This window comes from Ochotona princeps, chromosome 3 (genome assembly GCF_030435755.1).
Source record: "Ochotona princeps isolate mOchPri1 chromosome 3, mOchPri1.hap1, whole genome shotgun sequence".
In the NCBI taxonomy this organism is placed as follows: domain Eukaryota; kingdom Metazoa; phylum Chordata; class Mammalia; order Lagomorpha; family Ochotonidae; genus Ochotona; species Ochotona princeps.
The window spans coordinates 47,167,844-47,189,528 of record NC_080834.1 but is presented as its reverse complement, the minus strand read 5'-3'; the positions used below and the strand labels follow the sequence as shown (position 1 = coordinate 47,189,528).

The window sequence follows — 21,685 nt, the reverse complement described above, 5'->3', positions numbered from 1 at the left end:
TACACAAAGCTGTCCACAAGATAGCCACAATCCAGTAGTGGCCCAAAGAAATGAATATTATGATAAACTTTTCCTTAGTATACAACTTCCAACAGTAGAGCTATAAGAAAATGAAAAAACATGTAGAAACTGAAACAATGACAGTATTTCCATTATTTTCTATCTGAAGCTTTTAGGTCAAAGTATATTTCCTAATAAAGAATGAAAGAGGCCTGGAAGAGATGATATGAACATTTTTAGGCTATACTTGACCGTGCATTTTAGCAATTAAAAGTGAATGTTTAGGTGAATGGTTGGTGCAGTGTTTCAGACCCTGGTATACTTGTATCACACATTGGAGTGAATACGTTTAAGCTCCTCTCTGGTTCTGGCTTTCTGCTAATGTATACCCTGAACAGGCAGAAAACAATGGCTCAAGCATACAGGTCTCTGCCACCCAAGAGGGAAACGCAAATCTAGTTCAAGGAGCCTGATTTTATCTGGCCCTTTTGTTGCTTGCATTTGGGTGGTGGATGAAAGAGGATGGAAGATCAGTACCTGTCTCAAATGGAGTTTAAATAAAATAAATAATAATAAACAATTTTAAAATATGAGTCTCGAGGCAGATGTTTCATTTCATGGTTAGTATTCCTAAGTCCTATTTTTTTCTCTCTCTCATTCTTAAGAGATGGAAGAAAAATCTTCTCATCTGCTGGGCTCATTCCCCAAGTGGCTGCAATTGCTGTAGTTGAGCCGAAACAAAGCCAGGAGCCAGGAGCTTCTTTTGAGTCTCCCATATGGGCACATGATCCCAAGGCTTTAGACCATCTTATGTTGTTTTTCCAGGTGATAAGCAAGGAGCTGGATGGGAAGTGGAGTACCAGGGACACACACCGGTATCAACATGGGATCCCTGCATTTGCAAAGTGAGGATTTAGCCACTGATCCATCCCACCAGGCCAGCCTAATTCCCATTCTTGCATCCCTGGTTCATATATAAAATGCGTTTAGTTTAATGTGAGTACTCAGTAGCAAAGATGGCAATATTAAAGATCATCTTTTTGACCAGCATTTTACATTAGCATTTTTAGTTTTAGAACAGTTATTTTCTAAATCAATAAAGGACTTATCAAATCAAGTTAATAATTTTCTTGCTTCTTACAATTATAATTAGGTTCTTTGTATATTTTAAGCATTAAAAATCCACATTTTGTAAAATTTGACTTTAATAAAAAATATTTCTATGAGTACATGCCTGGCCTAGTTTACAAACACTGAGAAAAGTAGGTTACATATGTTAAAACACAATTGATTTTTGAGTCTCTCTCTTTTTTTTAAAGATTTATCTATTTTTATTGGAAAGGCAGATGCACAGAGAGGAGAGACAAAGAGGAAGATCTTCCGTCCTATGATTCACTGCCCAAGTGGCCATAATAGCCGGAGCTGCACCGATCTGAAGCCAGGAGCCAGGAACTTCTTTCCAGATCTCCTACGCGGGTGCAGGGTCCCAAGGCTTTGGGCTGTCCTCAAATGTTTTCCCAGGCCACAAGCAGGGAGCTGGGTGGGAAGTGGAGCTGCCAGGATTAGAACCGGCGCCCATATGGGACCCCCGCCTGTTCAAGGCGAGGACTGTAACAACTATGCTATCGCACCGGGTCCGATTTTTGAGTTTCTTGTAAATGCTGTCAGTATGTATCACAAAAATCTGCTTTCTTTCTTTTTATTTATTTATTTATTTATTTATTTATTTATTATTTTTCTTTCTTTCTTTCTTTATTATTTTTAATTCATTAATTACATTGTATTATGTGACACAGTTTCATAGGTACTTGGATTCTCCCCACCCCTCCCCAAACCCTCCCACCATGGTGGATTCCTCCACCTTGTTGCATAACCATAGTTCAAGTTCAGTTGAGATTCCCCCATTGCAAGCATATACCAAACATAGAGTCCAGCATCTTATTGTCCAGTCAAGTTCAACAGCTTCTTAGGTATACCCTCTCTGGTTTGAAGACAGAGCCAGCAGAGTATCATCCCAGTCAACTGAAAGCTCCAACATACCATCAGCAAAAATTTACATCATTATGGAATTAATTGACATAGTAATGAGTAACCAATATGTTAAAAGTAAATGCGAGTTCCCAGCCACCTTCTGTGACCACCTCATTGACATTTCAATTTTAGTTTATACACAACATATAACATACATAACATGTTATACATAACATCATTATCATCTTAAATTAAGGCAAACGTGGTATTTAACCTTTTGGGATTGGCTGATTTCCCTTAGCATTATGGTTTCCAGTTTGGCCCATTTGGCCACAAAGAACTGCATTTTGTTTTTTTTAATAACTGAGTAGTATTCCATGGAGTAGATGAACCATAGCTTTCTTATCCAATCCTCTGCTGATGGGCATTTTGGCTGCTTCCATGTTTTTGCAATTACTGATTGTGTGGCTATGAACATAGGAGTGCATGTTGGTTTCTCATAAAACAATTGTTCTGGATATATTCCTTGGAGTGCTATTGCTGGATCATACGGTATGTCGATTTTGAGTTGTTTGAATGTTCTCCATATTGATTTCCATACAGGCTGTACCAGCCTGCAGCCCCACCAGCAGTGGAGTAGGGTTCCCTTATCCCCGCAACCTCGCCAACAAGTGTTGTTGGTGCTTTTATTCATGTGGGCCAGTCTTACTGGCATTAGGTGGTACCTCATTGATGTTTTAATTTGGATTTCCCTTATTGCCAGGGAACTTGAGCATTTTTTCATATGTTTATTTGCCATTTGGGTTTGTTCCTTTGTGAAGTGTCTGCCCATTTCCCATGCCCATTTCTTGAGTGGTTTTTTTGTTTTGGTGTTTTGGCTGTTTTGTAGTTCTTTGTATATTCTGGAGATTAGCCCTCTATCACCTACGCAGTGCGCAAAGATCTTCTCCCATTCTGTGGGCTGCAAAAATCTACTTTCAAATGAGATTAGTGAGGTGACAAATGAGTGAATAGAATCATACATTTTGCAAACTTGGATGTTGTAACTAAGTATATATTCCATTTTTTGGCAATAATTTCTCTGTTGAAAATTGGCTTAAAGTTATTGACATATTCTATTCTCAATTTGTATGCTAATATGCATTTATTTAAATGTGCACAGCTAGGACCCGGAGTGGTAGCCTAGCAGTTAAAGTCTTTGCCTTGCATACACTGGGATCCCATATAGGTGCTGGTTCTAATTCTGGTGGGCCTGCTTCACATTCAAAAGCTCCCTGCTTGTGGCCTTGGAAAACAATCGAGGATGGCCCAAAGCCTTCAGACCCTGCAAATGAGTAGGAGACCCAGAAAGAAGCTCCTGGCTCCTGGCTTTGGATCGCCGCAGCTCCAGCCATTGCAGCTGCTTTGGGAGTGAATCAATGGATGGAAGATCTTCTTGTTTCTTTATCTCTGTATATCCAGCTTTGCAATAAAAATAAGTTTAAAAAAGTGCACAGCTGTAATGTCATGCATGGTCAAGTTTCTTGATGTAGATACAGAATGTTCATCAGCACTAATTGTTTGATATTTATGTTTTCATATTTTACTAAAGTTATTACAAATGAATTCTCAATGGGAATAATATAGTTACAAATAGATTCTTAGTCATTTTTCTTTAGCTAGTGAGTCAGGAAACAATTAGAAAACCACATATTAGTTGAATAGAATGAAATGTAGACATCTGAATAAAATTTTGCATCACAACATGCAAAAGTGTGTCAAGATAATTCTTTGTTCCCTAGCCAAAGTATTAGTGGTATAACCTGTGAATCTCCAAATCAAATTTATTTCTGAGATGTAAATGAATTTTAAGAAAAATACGGAATGGGACACAATGATCTATTGTTGGAATAGTTGGAAATTTAAAAAAAATTCTCAAGAGAGCTATCAATAAGCTCTTTCAAAACTTTCCTAATGAATAAACTTAACTCTGCTTTTCTGCAGCATACAGTGATTTGATTTCATTACGAAGTATTTAATTGAACAGTTTAATTCTCTTTGCACTCTGAAATTTTATTTCTGATGGTTTTCTGGCTGTGATGGGAGGAAAAAAGAAATATTGCTAAAAATTGAAATTTCCTATCCCCATTTTGTGAAATCTCCATTAGCCCTGCCTCATTTAGTCAACAATGCTTGTTGTTAAATAGACCCAGCTTGGTCTATATAAGGCACACGGCACACAATTTGGGGAGGACTCTAAAACCCTAATCAACCGCTATTTCCACAGATGCCTGAAAAGCACAATTGAATTTCATTTTAAGAATATGAGTCTTGGAATAAAAACAGTAGAAAGATGCTTATGAAGTGAAATATTTTGATAAATATGCATATTACTTATATTTACTTCAATGCCAATCAGAATGTTAAAAAGAAAAAAAAAAGAGATAGAATAACGTTATCCTGTACGTTACACTTCAGTTGAATGCCATGGAAAGGCTAAAATATACCAGATGCAAATACATTCTGAAGACAATTTAAATATAGTTCCCTGAAATGACCAACAAAAGAACATCTATGCAAGCATACACGTGAGCTCAATCTCTTTCTTTTAACAACCTGATTGTCTTCTGCTACTACGTCCTTTGCGTCACAATCTCCTTTCAGTGTTTGGTGTATCATTCTTAGGAAGAAATAGGAGAACCCACTCCCAGTATATTCCCCACCCAGTCACGGTCATGGAAGACTCAAATGTTGGTTCTGTCTAGTAAATTATTTCTTAACATGATAGTAGGAACTGAAATGTATTTATAAAACAAGCAAATTTAAAGAAACAGTATACTGCATGATGGGTCTTCTTTATCTTACTTTTATGCTATGTTTTCTTGAATTTCATCTGTTTGTTTTTTTTTTTTTGGATCATTTGTTTATTTATTTATTTATATTTGGAAGACAGAGACAGAGAGAGATAAATGGTTCAACCCTTGTTTTCTTCTCAAATGCCTGCAATTGCTGCTGCCGAGCCATAACATAAGCTTCAATCTGGAATTGAATCTGGCTTTCTCATTTGAATGATAGGGACAAAAATACTTGAGCCATCACCTTCTACTTCATCAGAGAGCATTAACAGAAAAATATATCAAATCAAAAGTCAAACTACAATAAATTAAAAAACTGGATTATTTTGTTGTAATATGAAAAGATCCTGGAGGTCTAATTTTAAATTTGTTCACCACTCAGTTGCTTAAAGATCAAATATTCTTAATTCTGAGCTGTCAATAGATAGCAGATGCTTCTGGCCCTTGAAATACAGGATGGTTTGGGAGTAGGAAAGTAAAGTGGTATGGCAACTATCTACAAGACTTTACGGCTAGAACACAATGCCTCAGGGTTATATGAAATACCATATCTGGGAAACAAAGATGAAAGAGGAAATGTCAACACTGTTTGTAGCAATTTGTGAGGTTCGAAGTGATTTTTAATCACAAAGGAGTGTTACATCATAGCTGAAAAATACAATTATCTTTTCAGAGTCCTGCTGAATATTATAAGATTCTTCAAGTTTTTATTTGGCATTTTTTTGTTTTTCTTAAATGAATTCTCACCTCTCTCTTCTTAGCTTAACTTACAGATAAAATGAAATAGAAAAATATTAAGAATTCCTTATTCAAAGAAACTGACTCAATAATAAAATGAACAATTTATATCATTTGGAATTTAAATTGAATATTTCATTTTATGAAAACAGATTCTGTCAATTCTGAAAGGAAATTTTTCCTTTCTATGAATTCTGATGAACATAAAAAAGGTTGCTTCCAAAGTGAGTTGAAAGCACTGATTTCAGCAGATGCAGGAATACATACATATATATTTTACTTTTTCAGAGAATAAAAAAATAATTTCTTGGTAAACTGAAAAGATAAAGAAAAAAATAGGCACTCCGGGAAATTCTAAGGTATTATTAGCAAAACATTGACGCAGAAATAATAAAACTGATTATGAAAAGGAAATCATTGTGAAATGAATTCTTACAGGCAAATGAGGTAAGTTCCCTGTATTTCTACAGAGGAATATAACAGAAAAGGATGTAAGTTCATGGTTCTAAAATGTGGCAGTTAGGTCTTCACTTAAATTTTTCTTATCATTTTTTTCTAGAAGGCCAATAGCTGAGAGTGCAGTATCATTATTCGTATTAGAACAAAAGAATTCTTCATAAAAATGTACATGAGCTGTGCATTTGTTATTTTCTAAAGCTGGTTTATAAATCAAAGAATGCTAAATTGATTTGATTTATGTGTGTGTGTTTAAAGTAAGGTGAGTGCATTAATATCATGTAATATGGAACTCATGGCAGAAGGCTATAGGCATTCAAATGAGAAATACATTATGTAAAAGGTACAACTTAGTGAAGACACCTTTTATAAATACCTTTTAGAAAAACCTGGGTCATCATTTATTAAATTTATCTCTTTTTTTTCCACAATGGTAACATAAAAGTGTATTCCCAGCAACCACCTCACAAGTTTGTATTTTTTTTTTTTTTGTATTTCTGATAATAGCTGTTGTAGAGTGTGATGGTAACTAACTGAAGTTTTAAATTTTCTGGTATATTTTTCAACAACCTCGATGCTATAACTTTCTCATCCTGAGAATCTGATGAAATCAGTTACTACAATACCTTGATGGAGAGCTTTTATCCAGCCTTCATATTTACCATCTAATATACTCTTTCCACTTTTTTTCCCTCTATCATTTATAATTTACAGTATGAGAATAAAGACCATAATTCTTTATAGATAGATACATATAGATAAAGATATATAGACGTAGATAAAGATCTCTACACACACATACACACACATATGAAGGTACTTAAAAATGTGTGGTTAAATTGTGCTAAGAGTTAAATTGGATCAGGTGTTTGGCTTAGTGATTGATGGTAACTGAGGGGCCTGAATCCCATGTAGGCATCACTGTTTGAGTCCTCAAACTTCCACTCCCTGCTAAAGTATATTCTGGAAGATGATGGTTCAAATAGTTGGATCCCTGTCACTGATACAGGAGGCTGGGTTCCTGCTTCTTGGCGTATGCTCTCAAAAAGGTAAGGGTCATTTTGGACAATTGGGGAACAGGTGAGTCAATGGCAGTAAATCCCTCTATGCATGTTTCTTTCTCATAAACAAAAAAAAATTTTAAAGTTTGTTTTGTTGGAGAAAAACTGAAAATCATGCAGTTATTTCTAAATATTCATTTCTATGAACTTTTTGGAGACTTTATAGGCATAAAATTCAAAATATTTTACTCACAAAGATACATGTCATTTAATTCCATCTGAACTTTGCAAAGGATATGCATTTTCCTATGTATCTACATATGCACACACATACACAGGTAACAGATAGAAAATACTTTATGAAAAGCAGGCTGTGATTTTGCTTGCTTCAGCTCATTATGTTATGGATATAATTTTATTAATAGGGTGAGAAGGTTGTTCAAGCCAACAAATCATTACAGTAGTTTTACACTTGCTAGTGATATTAATTTTTTAATTGAATGTTTTGGGCTTCCGACAGCTCATTTACTTGTCTTTTGAATCTTTTCTGAATGGCTCATGGTAAAGAGAATGCAACAACTAATCCTCTCTCCTCCGAACTGTGAACATTCCACTTTTAGTATTTAATGTGTACTGCTTTAGTAAGAAAAAATTCAAGACTCATTACACACCAGAAAATGCAAGTAGATAGGATGAATGAAGTTGTGAATTTCAGTTTTGAACAAGTTCAGGTAATGGCTATGTAAGAATAAGGAGAGGAAGATAATTCTTGTTGAGATGAAGGCTGGGTATCTGAGCAGGCAAGCCTGGGAAACATTCAGATCTTGAAATCTTGCATTCCTTGATTTTTCTTGTTCCAATTGATATGAACGTGATCTTAAGGTTGCTTACCTGGAATCCCCAAGTGGTAGCCAGTAGTGAAGTTTGCCTTAAATCCTCCTCTTGCCACCGATGTGTCAGTTATGAAAAGAACCATCATTCTGTTGGTGGTGGAGAACACATCGTTTACTGGACCGGAGCCTGTGTACACAGCTGTTCAAAAAAAAAAAAATGAGGTAATCGGTGAAATTATTGTTCTAAACCCAAAGAAAATATATCCTTTATCTTGGATGCATCTTTCACATATGAAGTTGTGTGCAGTGTGATTCACTGATCAAGCAGTAAATATAATACAATATATAACATGTATTGCCTATTTTCCTTCATTTTGGTAACTTACCTATTACTCTTGAAATCTTCTCAAGTTTCTTCCTTTCTTTAAAGCAATATTTGAAAGGCAGAGTTAGAGAGAGAGAGGGAGAGAGAGAGGGGGAGAGAGAGAGAGAGATGTGTCTTGGTCAGGCTGATAGGTTGGTATTAGGGCTCAGCAATTCCATCATGTCTCTTGTGTTGATGCCAGGAGAAAGAGAGAGAGAGAGAGAGAGAGAGAGAGAGAGAGAGAGAGAGAGAGAGAGAAGAGATGTGTCTTGGTCAGGCTGATAGGTTGGTATTAGGGCTCAGGAATTCCATCATGTCTCTTGTGTTGATGCCAGGAGAGAGAGAGGGGTGGGGGGCGGAGAGAGAGAGATGTGTCTTGGTCAGGCTGATAGGTTGGTATTAGGGCTCAGGAATTCCATCATGTCTCTTGTGTTGATGCCAGGAGAGAGAGAGAGAGAGAGAGAGAGAGAGAGAGAGAGAGAGAGATGTGCCTTGGTCAGGCTGATAGGCTGGTATCAGGGCTCAGGAATTACATCATGTCTCATTCCACCACCGTGTTGGTGCCAGGGGCACGTGTGACCTGTCAACTGCTGCCTCTCAAAATGAATTGGCAGGAAACCTGGATCAGCAGCAGAGGTGACAGTATTCACTCCACTCCAATATGGGTAAAGGGAATCCTGAGCAGCGTTTTAATTCCTGGGCTGTAATTCCTGGTTGATTTCTTCCTCCACCAAGACTTTGATTGTGTGCACTGTCTGTGCTTTTCACAATCGTGTCTCAGAAAGCCTGACTTCTTGAACTTGGTAGGATTTAGCTGAAAAATTGTATGCCTAACAATTCTCTGCTTTATCCTATCTGCCTCTGTGTGCCAAAGAAATCTCCCTTTGTATCTCTAATAACATAGAAAAATCAGTTCAGATATTAACATGAATGATTAATGAGACCAAAATACTGTTAGTTAAAACATATTTAGTCATAAGTGCCTAATTTTCATGCATCCCAGTTGATCCTTCTAACATCATAATAATTTTGTGTGATTCCTAAAGGATATTTCCTTAAAAAGTAATAGTTGTTAAGTAAGATATTAGCTAATACACCTGAATGGGAGCCTTTTATGTCAACATGTGTTTTCTGATCTAGCCTGAAAAGATAATCTATATGAGGGCAGTCCCTCACATTATGTAATCTATTAAAAGCCAATATTAAAACATCAAATTTGGTGGTTTTTAAAAATCATTCTCAGAAAGCTACACAGAAGTAGCTAGTACTACAGACACAGTAAATCACAGTAATGATGAAACCTGAAGCAAAAATCTTTTTAAAAATTTTAGCTCTTAGTTTGCAAGATGTAAGACTTGTAGTCAATTAATACCGGTTGATTGTATTGATGACTTAGAAATATTAAGCATAGTTTGTCAAAAAGAATATTACTTTATCATCATCTCAAACACATCTTACATTGAAAATTTAAGTAAAACAACATACTACTCTGGTGTTGCACATTAACTTAGTTAATATTTTTAAAATAATGACATTTATCGAGAAATATGTTCCACCTCAGTTCAAAATTTTGAATGTTCATAATATGCGAATAGTGGGCTTACCTAAGAGCAAGGAATCATCTTCGCCAACATCTCGCACTTCAACCACATCTTCGATATTTTCTAAGTCAAACTCTTGAAAATGAAGCTGTATATTTTTTCCACTCTCTGCATTTAAATACCAAACACCTTGGAAATAATAAATAAACACAACTTACAAGTATTTATTTTGAGTTTTGCATCACTCTCAGGAATTTCAGTTCAATTTACATTTATATTTATATGAGCAAACATATTGGCTTGGTAAAGAACATTCATAGAAAAATTTCAATTGAATTTGAAAGAACTTGTAACTAAATTTGTGATATGTAAAATGGAATATGTGTACTTGAATTAAGTTTGTAAGTAGCCTCTATTACAATATAAATTTTTTTACTTAAAGATTAATATTCTAATATTTTGAATTTATAATATTCAATTTAGGTGAAAATTCAATGATATTAATGCAGCTTGTGGGGTAAGCTTTGATAAATTATTTATGCTGGCAGTTCAATTTGAAAAATGGCACCAGTAATTGTCCACTCACAACATTTTATACTGCATATCCTCTCTCCTATCACATCCAATCAATCACTGAGCATGGCCTAGACTTCTTGTGATATACATTGACTCTCATTTACTTTTTAAAAAATATTAGTTTTTATTTTTAATAAAAAGTCACATATATAGATGGGGGAGAGAGAGTGAGAAAGTTCTTCACTCCTCTGATTCATACCCCAAGTGGCTACAATGGCTGGAGTTGTGCCAATCTAAAGCCGGAGCCAGGAGCCTCTTCATGGTCTCCCATGTGGTTGCAGGTCCCCAAGGCTTTGGGCCTTTCTTGACTGCTTTCTCAGGCCTCCAGCAGGGTGCTGAATGTGAAGTTGGGCCCATATGCGATCCCAGCATGTGCAAGGTGAAGACTTTAGCCGCTAGGCTACTACACTGGGCCTGACTCTAATTTACTTTTCAACATCTTTTGCCGCTGTCAGAGTTAAAGCCACAGTTGTTTCTCATCTGCTAACTGGTGACTCTGACAGCTTTCCTCTCTTGCCATCTGTTTCTGATAAGACAGCCAGATGGATTCATATAAAGTGCAAGCTTGCTTTTATCACTATTTTCTTGTAATGTGCTAAAGTTTCTCTAGGACTATCAGAATCTTAAATCTATAATGTGGTTTCATTCCTTCTGGCTCACAATTATATTTTTTACTGTTATTTAATTTTTCCTTTAGACTCAAAATTAGGCATGTGCTTCTAATTTATATGTTAAGAACTCCAACATGTCACTTGACAGTACCTTGTCTTTACCATATTATCAAAGTATCTTGAATATTTTGTGATGTCTGACATTTTATCTCAATCCCCATCCACAAGGGTGATGCCTGGTTTTTTTTTTTTTACGTTAGTGCTAATAAAATAATCAATAACTATTTGCTAAATAAATTTATTTTTAAAAGATGTATTTATTTTTATTGCAAAGGTGGATATACAAAGGAGGATAGACAGAGGAAGGGCTTGTGTCCGATGGTTCACTCCCCAAATGTCCACAGTGGCTGAAGCTGAGCCAATCCAATGCCAGGAGCCAGGAGTTCTTCCTGGTCTCCCATGTGGGTGCAGGGTCCCAAGGCTTTGGGCTGTCCTCAACTGCTTTCCCAGGCCATAAGCAGGGAGCTGGATGGGAAGCGGGGCTGCCAGGATTAGAACCAGCACCCATATGGGATGCTGGCACTTTCAAGGTGAGGACTTTAGCCACCAGGCTACAGTGCAGAGCCTGGGAATATGTATTTTTAAAACAAATTATTTGAACAACATAATAATTTCCAAAATTAAAATAAAAGTGCAAATTACAAAAAATTTTGCCAAGTGCATGATACTTTTAAATTTACTTAGCAATTTTTCATTGCTGTAAAAACAACATGTTAATATTCTAACATCTAGGGCCCAGCAGCGTGGCCTAGCGGCTAAAGTCCTCGCCTTGAAAGCCCCGGGATCCCATATGGGCGCCGGTTCTAATCCCGGCAGCTCCACTTCCCATCCAGCTCCCTGCTTGTGGCCTGGGAAAGCAGTCGAGGACGGCCCAAAACTTTGGGACCCTGCACCCGCGTGGGAGACCTGGAAGAGGTTCCTGGTTCCTGGCATCGGATCGGTGCGCACCGGCCCGTTGCAGCTCACTTGGGGAGTGAAACATCGGATGGAAGACCTTCCTCTCTGTCTCTCCTCCTCTCTGTATATCTGGCTTTCCAATAATAATAAAAATCTTTAAAAAAATATTCTAACATATATAATGTAGAAGAACATTTGCAGAAGGAACTGGGAATCTGCATCTTGAACATAATCCCTCTGCAGCATAGTAAGTTTCCCCAGTTAGTAAGGCTGACATGCAGACAGGTTTTGTTCAGTTTTAGCAAGCTAATTTTCTCTGTCTATGCTAGTGATCCTCTTTGTCATTATACTTTTTATACTTCTACTACATCAGCTATCTTATTTTTGCCTTTTACTTTGTCTCTATTTGCAAAAGGGTGGATGTTACACTTGGTTCCTTACTTTTATTTTTCCATTGATTTTACTCTATAAGCATATAACTTGTTAAACACACCAGCTGTATTCTTAAACAAGGAGAATGATTTAGACAGCAGTATCGGGAGTAAATTTGAATATTTCACTTAATGTTATTAATCATTTTCATTTAGAATCCTTGTAATGGCCACTTCATTTAACAAGCTATTATCCAAATTGTATGAAATGTTACACACACATATATTCCCACATACATGTATACACACACACACACACACACACACACACACATATATATATATATAAAATTATAATGTCTGGCATAAAATAACTATTAGTGTTTTGCTTGTTATATTAAGAAGTTCCAGGGCAGAAGTGGTAGTTGTACCATGTTTTATGTATATAACCCAGTTTTCTGTGTGAAGGATTTGGTGTTCATATATATATGAATGTATATGAATATAAATGAATATATATATTCATCTCTAATGGACTGGAAAAGATATAACTCACAGAAGGCCTGATTAGGGTACTCATCTGGGAAGTTCGTGGAACTGAAAGTTGTATTTGGCTCCCACAGTTCAAAAGGTCCCCCACAGTCAGCTGGAAAAAAAAAAGGAATAATTATTAGTAACACAATGTGCATTTTAGAGAAGTAACACTACTTATAAACGAACTTTCTATTAAATAGTTTAAAAAATAGTTTAAAATATTTATTTATTGAAAAGTCAGAGTGACAGAAAAGTAAATCTGCATCTGTTCTTTCATTGTCCAAATGGCAAGAAGAGCCAAGGCTGACCCATGCCCAAAGGAGCAGCTGGACACTCCATTTGGGCTGCTCAGGGTTGCATGGGCCAAAACACTTGGGTCAATAGGGGCTGCTTCTCAGTTGCATTTGTAGAGACCTAAATCACAAGTGGAGTAACCAAGACCCCAACAGGCACTCTGAAGTCTGGTGTGGGCATTAAGAGTAGCAGTTTAATGTACTGTGCCAATAGTTTAGCTACATTCATTTTACAGTTTAATAATGGAAAAATTTTTCATTGCAAGGAGAGTAAAGTTCATATAAAATGGTTACTTTATTGTGAGATTTCTAAAGTCAATTTGATGAGGCCAGCATTGTGGTATACCAGCTAAAGAAACTGCCTGGAGCGCTAACATCTCATACATGCACCAATGGGATAATTTATAAACTGTGCCTACTAATTTTGTGTTGTATTAATTTATCTACTCTTTGCGGAGCAGGTAATTTCTATCATAATGCCAGTTTTGTACAGACAATCTAAAAGTTTTTTGTAACTTCTGTTACATTTACTTGCTGATGTAAATTCACCTAGTATCAACGTCAAGATCCAAGCCCAGTTAAATTCATGCTTATTCCATAGTACATTACAGTCTCCCGTCAAATTCATTTAACATTTAATGATTTTCACGGTCTGATCCAATCCATAGACAGAGTTTACATTACGTGTCAGAGGGTGGCTCTAGATAGGTATATGACAAAAAGAGGGAGGGCAGAAGGGATATAGATGAATTCAGTGACAAGTGAAGCTAGTTATGGATAACTGCTGAATCAATAAGGCATTGTATGTGGAGTTCTGAAAAATGTATTTGAGTAATAAAAGAAAAGAACAGGCTAGTGGAACAAGGTCAGATTTTCCTTTGGAAATTAATAATGTCTTTGGTTATGTGACTGTTTTGCTAGGATTTGTGAAAAGAGAATCTGCCTGAGCCCTAAAATCATTTTGTGTATCTAACCCTATAAACTCTTGCATATACACAACTCATTTAATTTTCATAAGTTTCAATGGTCATTAAATGCTTACATTATTCTGTCAAGCCACTATAACAGAGGGAGCAGATAGTACTGATGATTGAATATGAGTAAGTCAGCTCTTCTTTTTTCACAAATTTAATCACAGAATGTGGGTCAGTATTATTTTTTTGTAATTGCCTTTGTACTGTTATCATTTTTTCAAGTAATGGAAAAATTTCAGATTTTATACATCTAACTTCTTAAACAGTTGATATTTTGAGAATATTCTGAAGTGTTACATAACTAGACACATGATAGTACATTGTATTATGTCTAAAAATGAGCAAATATGACTTCAACAAAATCACAATCAGATCTAAAGGGGTAGTCAAATGTAACCACTGAACCTGTTAGGACAGCCTACTTAGCATTTCTCCACTAAATATGAGTCTTGAACTTCTTTCTTTAAAAATTCTTATGAAATACATTATGAAAATTATTTGAATTATCACTTCTAATAAAAAGGTTGGTTAGTACAATATCTCTGATTCTTAACCTGGTAACTATATCATTTACTGGCTGATTATAAACTACTGTAAGGAACTGAGAAAAACACTTTAAGTCATTCTCAATAAAGTGTTATTTTATTTGTTGATTTTGTTATACTGCAGGTATGATTCATGAAAGATAATTTTACAATTTAGAGTCATGCTGTGTCATTAAATGAACCACTCTCACCCAGACAGTGACAGTACAACATCCTGTCTGGCACAGGGTATCCTATTTATTTACAGAATTAAATTATTTCATTTTCTTTTTCTTGGAACTACTCTCTTGAGCATATATATGCTGATTCATTTCTTAGAGTACCAAGAGAGATTCTTACTGCAAACATTGTGTAAATCATGTGGTAAGATTTTGCAAAGCGGTAATCAAAAATAGAAATTTTTGTTGAGGCTGTCATTTTTTACCCATGCTTAAACTTCTGACATCAAAATGATATGTTTCAGTGTGGAGGCATTAGTGTGGAGTGAAAAGTGGAGCTTGGATTTCACCTTATGATAAAACGTCTAACAAGAAATCTATGGCAAAACAAAAACTGAGCATATGGAAAAAACAAGTTTTTGATTCACACCCATCTGTGGAAAGTAGATTTGGGAGATAATATCTCAGAGATGTGTTTAATTTGTTCCAAAGTGACTAATTATCAAAGTCAGCTATATTTCACAACAGAATAACAATTCGCATTACAGACAGCATTTTAATTTATTTAAACTTTAATTTAAAATCAAGTCCCTTATGAAAATTTTGTGTAGTTATTAAATTTATATGTTTATTGTTAAGTTTTAGAAACAACCTATGATGTATTTCAGCAACCATGTGAAAATAACATTCTAATTTTCATTTCTTACAATCTCAACTTATTTTTTTCTTTTATTGGAAAAGTAGATACACAGAGAGGAGAGACAGAGAGGAAGATCCTCTGTTCGATGGTTCATTCCCCAAGTGGCCACAACGGCAGAGCCAAGCCAATCTGAAGCCAGGAGCACTGAGCCTCTTCCAGTTCTCTCACATGGGTGCAGGGTCCCAAGGCTTTGGGCTTGGACTGCTTTCCCAGGCCATAAGCAGGGAGCTGGATGGGAAGTAGGGTTGCCGGGATGAGAACCAGCATCCATATGGGATCCCGGTGTTTCCAAGGCAAGGACATCAGCTGCTAGGCCATCACAACTGGCCCACAATCTTAACATTTTATTAATAGAGAATTAGTCAGTGATAGCTCTTTAAATTAGACTAGGTTTTTTCCAGATAAAATTACTTAAACAAAGTAGAACTGTCAAAAACCTTGGTAATGGAGTTTACAAGTACACTGAAAATAGAGCTTGACAGGTGTTTGAATATTAAGTTAGACTAATAACACTAAAATCAAGCAGGTTTGATGAATACAGTATCTAATTTAAATGAAGAAGATGAGTACTGATTCATTTCTAAGTGAAACATTAATCTAGGTTGAGTAGTTCTATTGTTATGTCTATTAAAATATGTGAATTAATTTTGATTTTGTATTTGGTACTAGGAAACAGCTTAACTAATGGGAAAATGGAGCAGAACTTTGGGAACAAACAGTGAAGCTAAAACTGCAGTCTATATTATCTTCCGTTTTGAAAACTCTAGAAATAGAGATATGGATTTGTTTTTATACATACTTATTCTGTCTAGGAGGTATCTTTGTATGAATCATGACATATATGTTCCATGAAATGTTAAATTTCTTAAAGTATTTTCAATGTACTACCAACATTTAAATTAATTTGTTCCTATGTCTCAGGACAGAAATTTAGCGTTCAAGAACGGACAAGTGTTTCATACAGCAAAATGGAAGAACTCTGTAATTATGAAAACAATCTACATTTCCTGAAGCTAGAAGCAAGTTGAATCCCTAGCAGGGAGTAAGAAACCGAATTTTATTATTCAGTTGTTTTTCTGGCATTATTTTCTTATTTGAATGCTGTGTAAGGATTCAAAGAAAGGCTGTTAGCCAGTCAGGCTGAGTTTCTTTTTATATCTGCTTAAACAAATCAGTGATCTAGAATAGAAAAGTTCTGCTCAGATAAGAGTTTCACTGGACCAACGGCAAATGGTGTTAGAATGAAATTGTTCAAAATGCATTTGATGGTAATTAACATTCTCTGCTGTGCTAAATATGGCCTTGAAGTGAGTCATTTGGAAAGTGGTACAAATATACCTTGGGCAGATTATGAAGACTGTATTTTAAAATCAGAAGAGTTATTCAACCATTATAATTTCCCCATTGTTAAAATATGCAGATGCACAAAGTATCCTTGACATAGAGTTGCTACTTCTTTTTCTTTCTGAATAGAATGGAGGCAGGACTATATGAGTTATATAGATGAATGTTTAATATGGAAAACCGTACTTAAAGTTTTAATTATATATATTACATAGTAAGTTATCTTCATATTATGTTGCAGGCAGTGATGACATTTTGTTACTTTTGATATTAAGCCTTTGAAACCATTATTTTTACTTCAAAATTAGTGAAATCTGTCATTTATTGATGATTGAGGATCATTCTGACAGGAGTAGGAAAATATATTGATTTTACTGCTTTCAAAATAAATCTTTAAAACATTGACAATATTTAGTAGCCTACAGAAATTATCAAATTAACTACGATTTTAATGAATCTAAATGTGCTGTTTTGCTTAAAATATGCTCAATTATGGGTAGATGAATGTAGGATGCATAGAATAAATATTATTATTATTATTATTATTATTATTACCAGAAATCCCACTGTTACCTTGCAAAGTCTGAGTTAGCAGTGAACTGAAGTAAGTTGGAGTAATGAGAGGTAGATTTGTTACCCAGGCCCTCTGACATGGGATGGCAGCATCCCAACTGGCATATGAACCACTAGCCTCAATACTGTCTCACTTTGATTACTAATTTTTGCTTTGTTAAAGACTTTTATGTGAGTCACAATTGTTGCATAACTTGTCAAGCCCACTGTCCGTGATGTTAGGATTCCATATGGATGCTGGCTAGTGTCCCGTATCTTGCACTTCTCATCACACTCCCTGCTGTTGGCCTAGATAATGCAGCAGAAGATGGCCCTAGTGTTTGGGCTCCTGCCTCCGTGTGAGACATGAGGATTCAGCTCCTGACCCCTGGCTTTGGCTTGGCCCAGTCTAGCCTATCGTTGCTTTTCTACATTCTCTCACTTTCTCTCTTTCTGTGTGTGTCTGTGTGTGTCTGTGTGTGTGTGTGTGTGTGTGTGTGTGTGACGGGGAGAATGTGTGTGTGTTGTGTGTCTGCTGCCATCTCTGTTACTCTTTCAAATAAATAATCTTTTTGAAAAAGACTTCTGTAATTCACATTGTTATTAGATATCTTCTGTCACTTTTCCCATAAATGAAGACACTCTAAAGAGTTCGTGGAAAATGTAATTCACCACTAAATGTATTTTGGTGTAAAATATTTTGAAATCCATATTTATTTGCTCTATAATATGCATTGCCATGAGTTTCATCAGAATTTCTTAAAAATAAAGCTAAAATTTAAGCCCATTTATCATAACATTTAGAAGTACCCACATATTGTTTTAAGGGGCACATATTTATTTTCTAAGTATCTTTTTGTTGCTTTTTTTTCCTGTGTCAAGGATTACTGCTACATCTTCCATCTGCTTTGCAGTACTTTGCACAAATGTGGTATTTGTATGTGTCAAGTGAATGTCTTAAATATGAAAGAGGTTGAGTATAACTTATGTATTATCTTATTGCATATTATGGCAAAAGCAATCTTACCTTTTGGTAAGATTAAACAGTACATTTGATATGGCCTAGGGGAGATCTTTTGTACAATGTGTAATATACTGCCTGGCACAACCAACATCTCATGTTGTGTTCTCCAGATTCTAGCTACAAATCTCCTGATTTAGGCTTTCTGCTATTGCCTTAGGCAGCAATACCTACCTCAACTCAATGGTATTTGTTACACGTACCTAGCATTTATCTTCATAGTCACTGAGTTTCTCAAGTTCCTCATCTGAAAAGAATGTTTTTCCTACTCTTAACTTGAGATTGGAGCAGGGAAACAGTTTACGGAAACAAAACCAAATTTGAGCATATTCATCACATTGATTTCCTGACATTATTTTGATAAACATTTCAAGAGCCCTTACATGAAAGGGCAGGTAGGACGTAGTGTATTTGTAGGCTTAGATACAGGACAGAGTGTAACATCCATGAAGTTTCACCCAAGCAAAACTGAAGACTAGAACAGGCTCCAACCACCATAATCCAGAGACGAAGGGATATGTTCACGATGCAGAAATAAAACAAAAACACTCCAGTTGGGGAGCAATGAGTGCTTTTTGTCATTTATAATGCTTTTCCTTTTATTTTTGTCAACTCTCATAGTCTGAAAGCAGGTTTAAATCCTGTTTCCAAATTTGACTGAGGAGCAAAGATAGAAATTGGCTCCATTTGTTCTCTTGAGTATACATATTCCATATAAGAGTTGCAATTCTGGCCACATGTCAACAGCTACAACTTAGTGGCTCTGGGCAGAAGCAGATTGCCAAGTCTTGCAAAGACATTGTTTTGGGACAAAAAAATCTTTTCTATGATCTTAGCAAGTATGTTCAAAATTCAGTCCCAGCAATTATTATAGAATCATTCTACAAATAGTCTTTTTGATTTCGCACTTATGTAAACTCTTGCTGAAACAAATTCATTTCTGAAGAAATTCATGAGAACCTCAATACTTACTTTTGCAAGATTAGATTGATTATATCAGATTGCCAATAAGGATTATTTTACATTGATTAACTGGAAATCAGCAACTTCATTACTTTCAAAAAGAAAAGATACTAAAACTGGTCATAATGATCAATAACAGTATTAGGCAACTTGCATTGAGGGCTTATATGCAACATGCGCTATTTTTGTTAGATTCTTTACTTATAAGTTAAAATTGTTTACTTTCCATGAAAAAATAATATACTAAAATAACAAATACAAATCAAAATAGCATCCATCTGATAAAATTAAGAACTCTATAAAGGAAAACAAAATCACTTACTAGGAAGTTCTGGTGGAGGAGTTGGGACCAAAGTTGGCTCTGGATAAAGACTCTCATTACAAGCGCCTTGTGTTAGACTAATGTCATCAAGTGCTATGTCACTCATTAACTGATTTTTATAACCGTTAAAGGCAATCTGCAATACAGAAAGATAAGCGACATGATTACTCTTTCGACTCTTCTTGTGGTTCAATATACTCTGCAAAATCAATATTGGAATTTCCAGTTTTACCATCACCAGTTACTATATGGCAAAATACATAAACACCATGCTTTTGAAAATCCCTCTGTGGAATCCAAGTGACTTAATACATGTTCACTTAGACAAGTTTTGCTTATGTCTTCATTCTGAATTAGGAAACATAGGTATAGTTTTATCACTCTGTTGCTCTGTTTCCATCCTCATGTGTGTTTCTACTTGTATGTATGTCTGAGTAGCATTACTTCATCCTATTCTATTATTTATGTACAGCATCTGGTTGGTGTGTATGGGCAGCCAACTTAGATTTTTTCCACCCCCCCAAATACTGAAAACTCAGGTAACTATCTGCTTCTAGAGCATAAAACCCTGAAGACAGCACACTATTAGACCATGTTAAGTGGGAAACTTAAGACACAAGAGGAAAATGTGAGGCTAAAATGATGATTCAGGACAAGGTGGTAATGTTCATAGTTCTCACAGTGTACGTGTGTGGAATGCGTTACCCAAAGGACATGGAACTAGATTTAGGGGAAATATTTTGTGTTTAGATGCAACATACCAAGTACTTAGGGACACTGAACCTTCCCCAGGTTAGGAGAGAGACGTAACTGAACATCTGCTCCCTGGTGATTTCTACTCCAGGCACATGGTACACGTTAGTTATTTAATTTTATAAAATTGCTATATAGACATCCATATACTCTTTTTAGAATTCTTCACACCTACTTGATTGCAGACACCATAAATATGTTTAATTTTCTTCCACTCCCATATGAGGAAGCTAAGTGTTCCAGAGACTACAGTGACATGCCCTAAATTTCTCCACAAAGTGACCTGGTCAAAGAGCAAACTTTGGTAGGACTTGATAGTTTCCACTCTGTCTGATGAGCTAAATCTGAAGAAATGGACTCAGATATGTTCTTTGAAGAAGAGAAGTCAGGAGTTGTGTTACCTGTTTTGGCCATTGCAGTACTGATTTCCTCATGTCTATCATTGATTTGTTCCCTTGACATTTTATTTTCCCTTTTGTTTGCATGAACAATCAGTAAAAAAAAAAAGTTGAAAAGGAAAATTAAAAAAAAAATGATAGAATGTGAAAAAGAAAAGAGACAAAGGAGGAAAGGAAAGAATGTCTTAGGAAGAGTATTGATTACTGCTGGCCTTCCATCAAAAGCCCTGGGAGACAGACACACAGCTTTCTACCAGAACACTAACTCTAATTAAGGTTCTTACGAAGGAGGTATTAGCTTGTTTGAAATGAACCAATTACAACATTGCTAATTTGGTCAAACTAATAGCCTATATTACCCTATATTTTAATTGAAAGACCCTCCAGAACAGAACACATTAAACTGTTATCTGCTAAATTAATTCACCTTAATGTGAAACAAATGATCAGAGACTTTCTGATGCAACAGCTCATAGAATGCGCCTCTGATGGAAATACATGGAGATTAAGCCTGCCTATGGCAGGGTGAGTTGTACAGATCAGCATGGGTATCTTTGCAGGAAAAGATAATTCCCCAGAAAGTGCAGGAGAGACCTAGGAGGCATTTGTGAAAGGTGAAAGAAAGATGAGTCTATGCTGGACAGTTTCTCAAAGAAACTGAAATCCCCTCTAAGCTTTCAATAGATTCTATGGACTCTTCTAAACTATAAAGTAATGCAGTAAGTATTGAAGTATTTTATGGTAAATCAACAAGTAAATAATAATGAAGGTAGTTGGAAACAAAAATGAGATAGATTCAGAAAGTAAAAAAGTTTTTTGGTCACGTAGAAAAATACATTTCATTACAATGTTATTCATTATAAATATCATAATAA

The 21,685-nt window shown here is 35.7% G+C and overlaps 1 protein-coding gene across 1 annotated transcript in view; it reads right to left on the bottom strand.

The window, feature by feature from the left end:
* TMPRSS15 (transmembrane serine protease 15) overlaps positions 1-21,685 on the bottom strand; it is a 108,181-nt gene that overhangs the window by 36,918 nt on the left and 49,578 nt on the right. Inside the window, exons 13-16 of the mRNA XM_058661325.1 lie at positions 19,660-19,795; positions 12,810-12,899; positions 9,802-9,927; positions 7,892-8,032 (exon numbers count right to left, since the gene is read on the bottom strand). Of these exons, the coding sequence (XP_058517308.1) occupies positions 7,892-8,032; positions 9,802-9,927; positions 12,810-12,899; positions 19,660-19,795 (493 nt within the window). The remainder of the gene's footprint in view (positions 1-7,891; positions 8,033-9,801; positions 9,928-12,809; positions 12,900-19,659; positions 19,796-21,685) is intronic.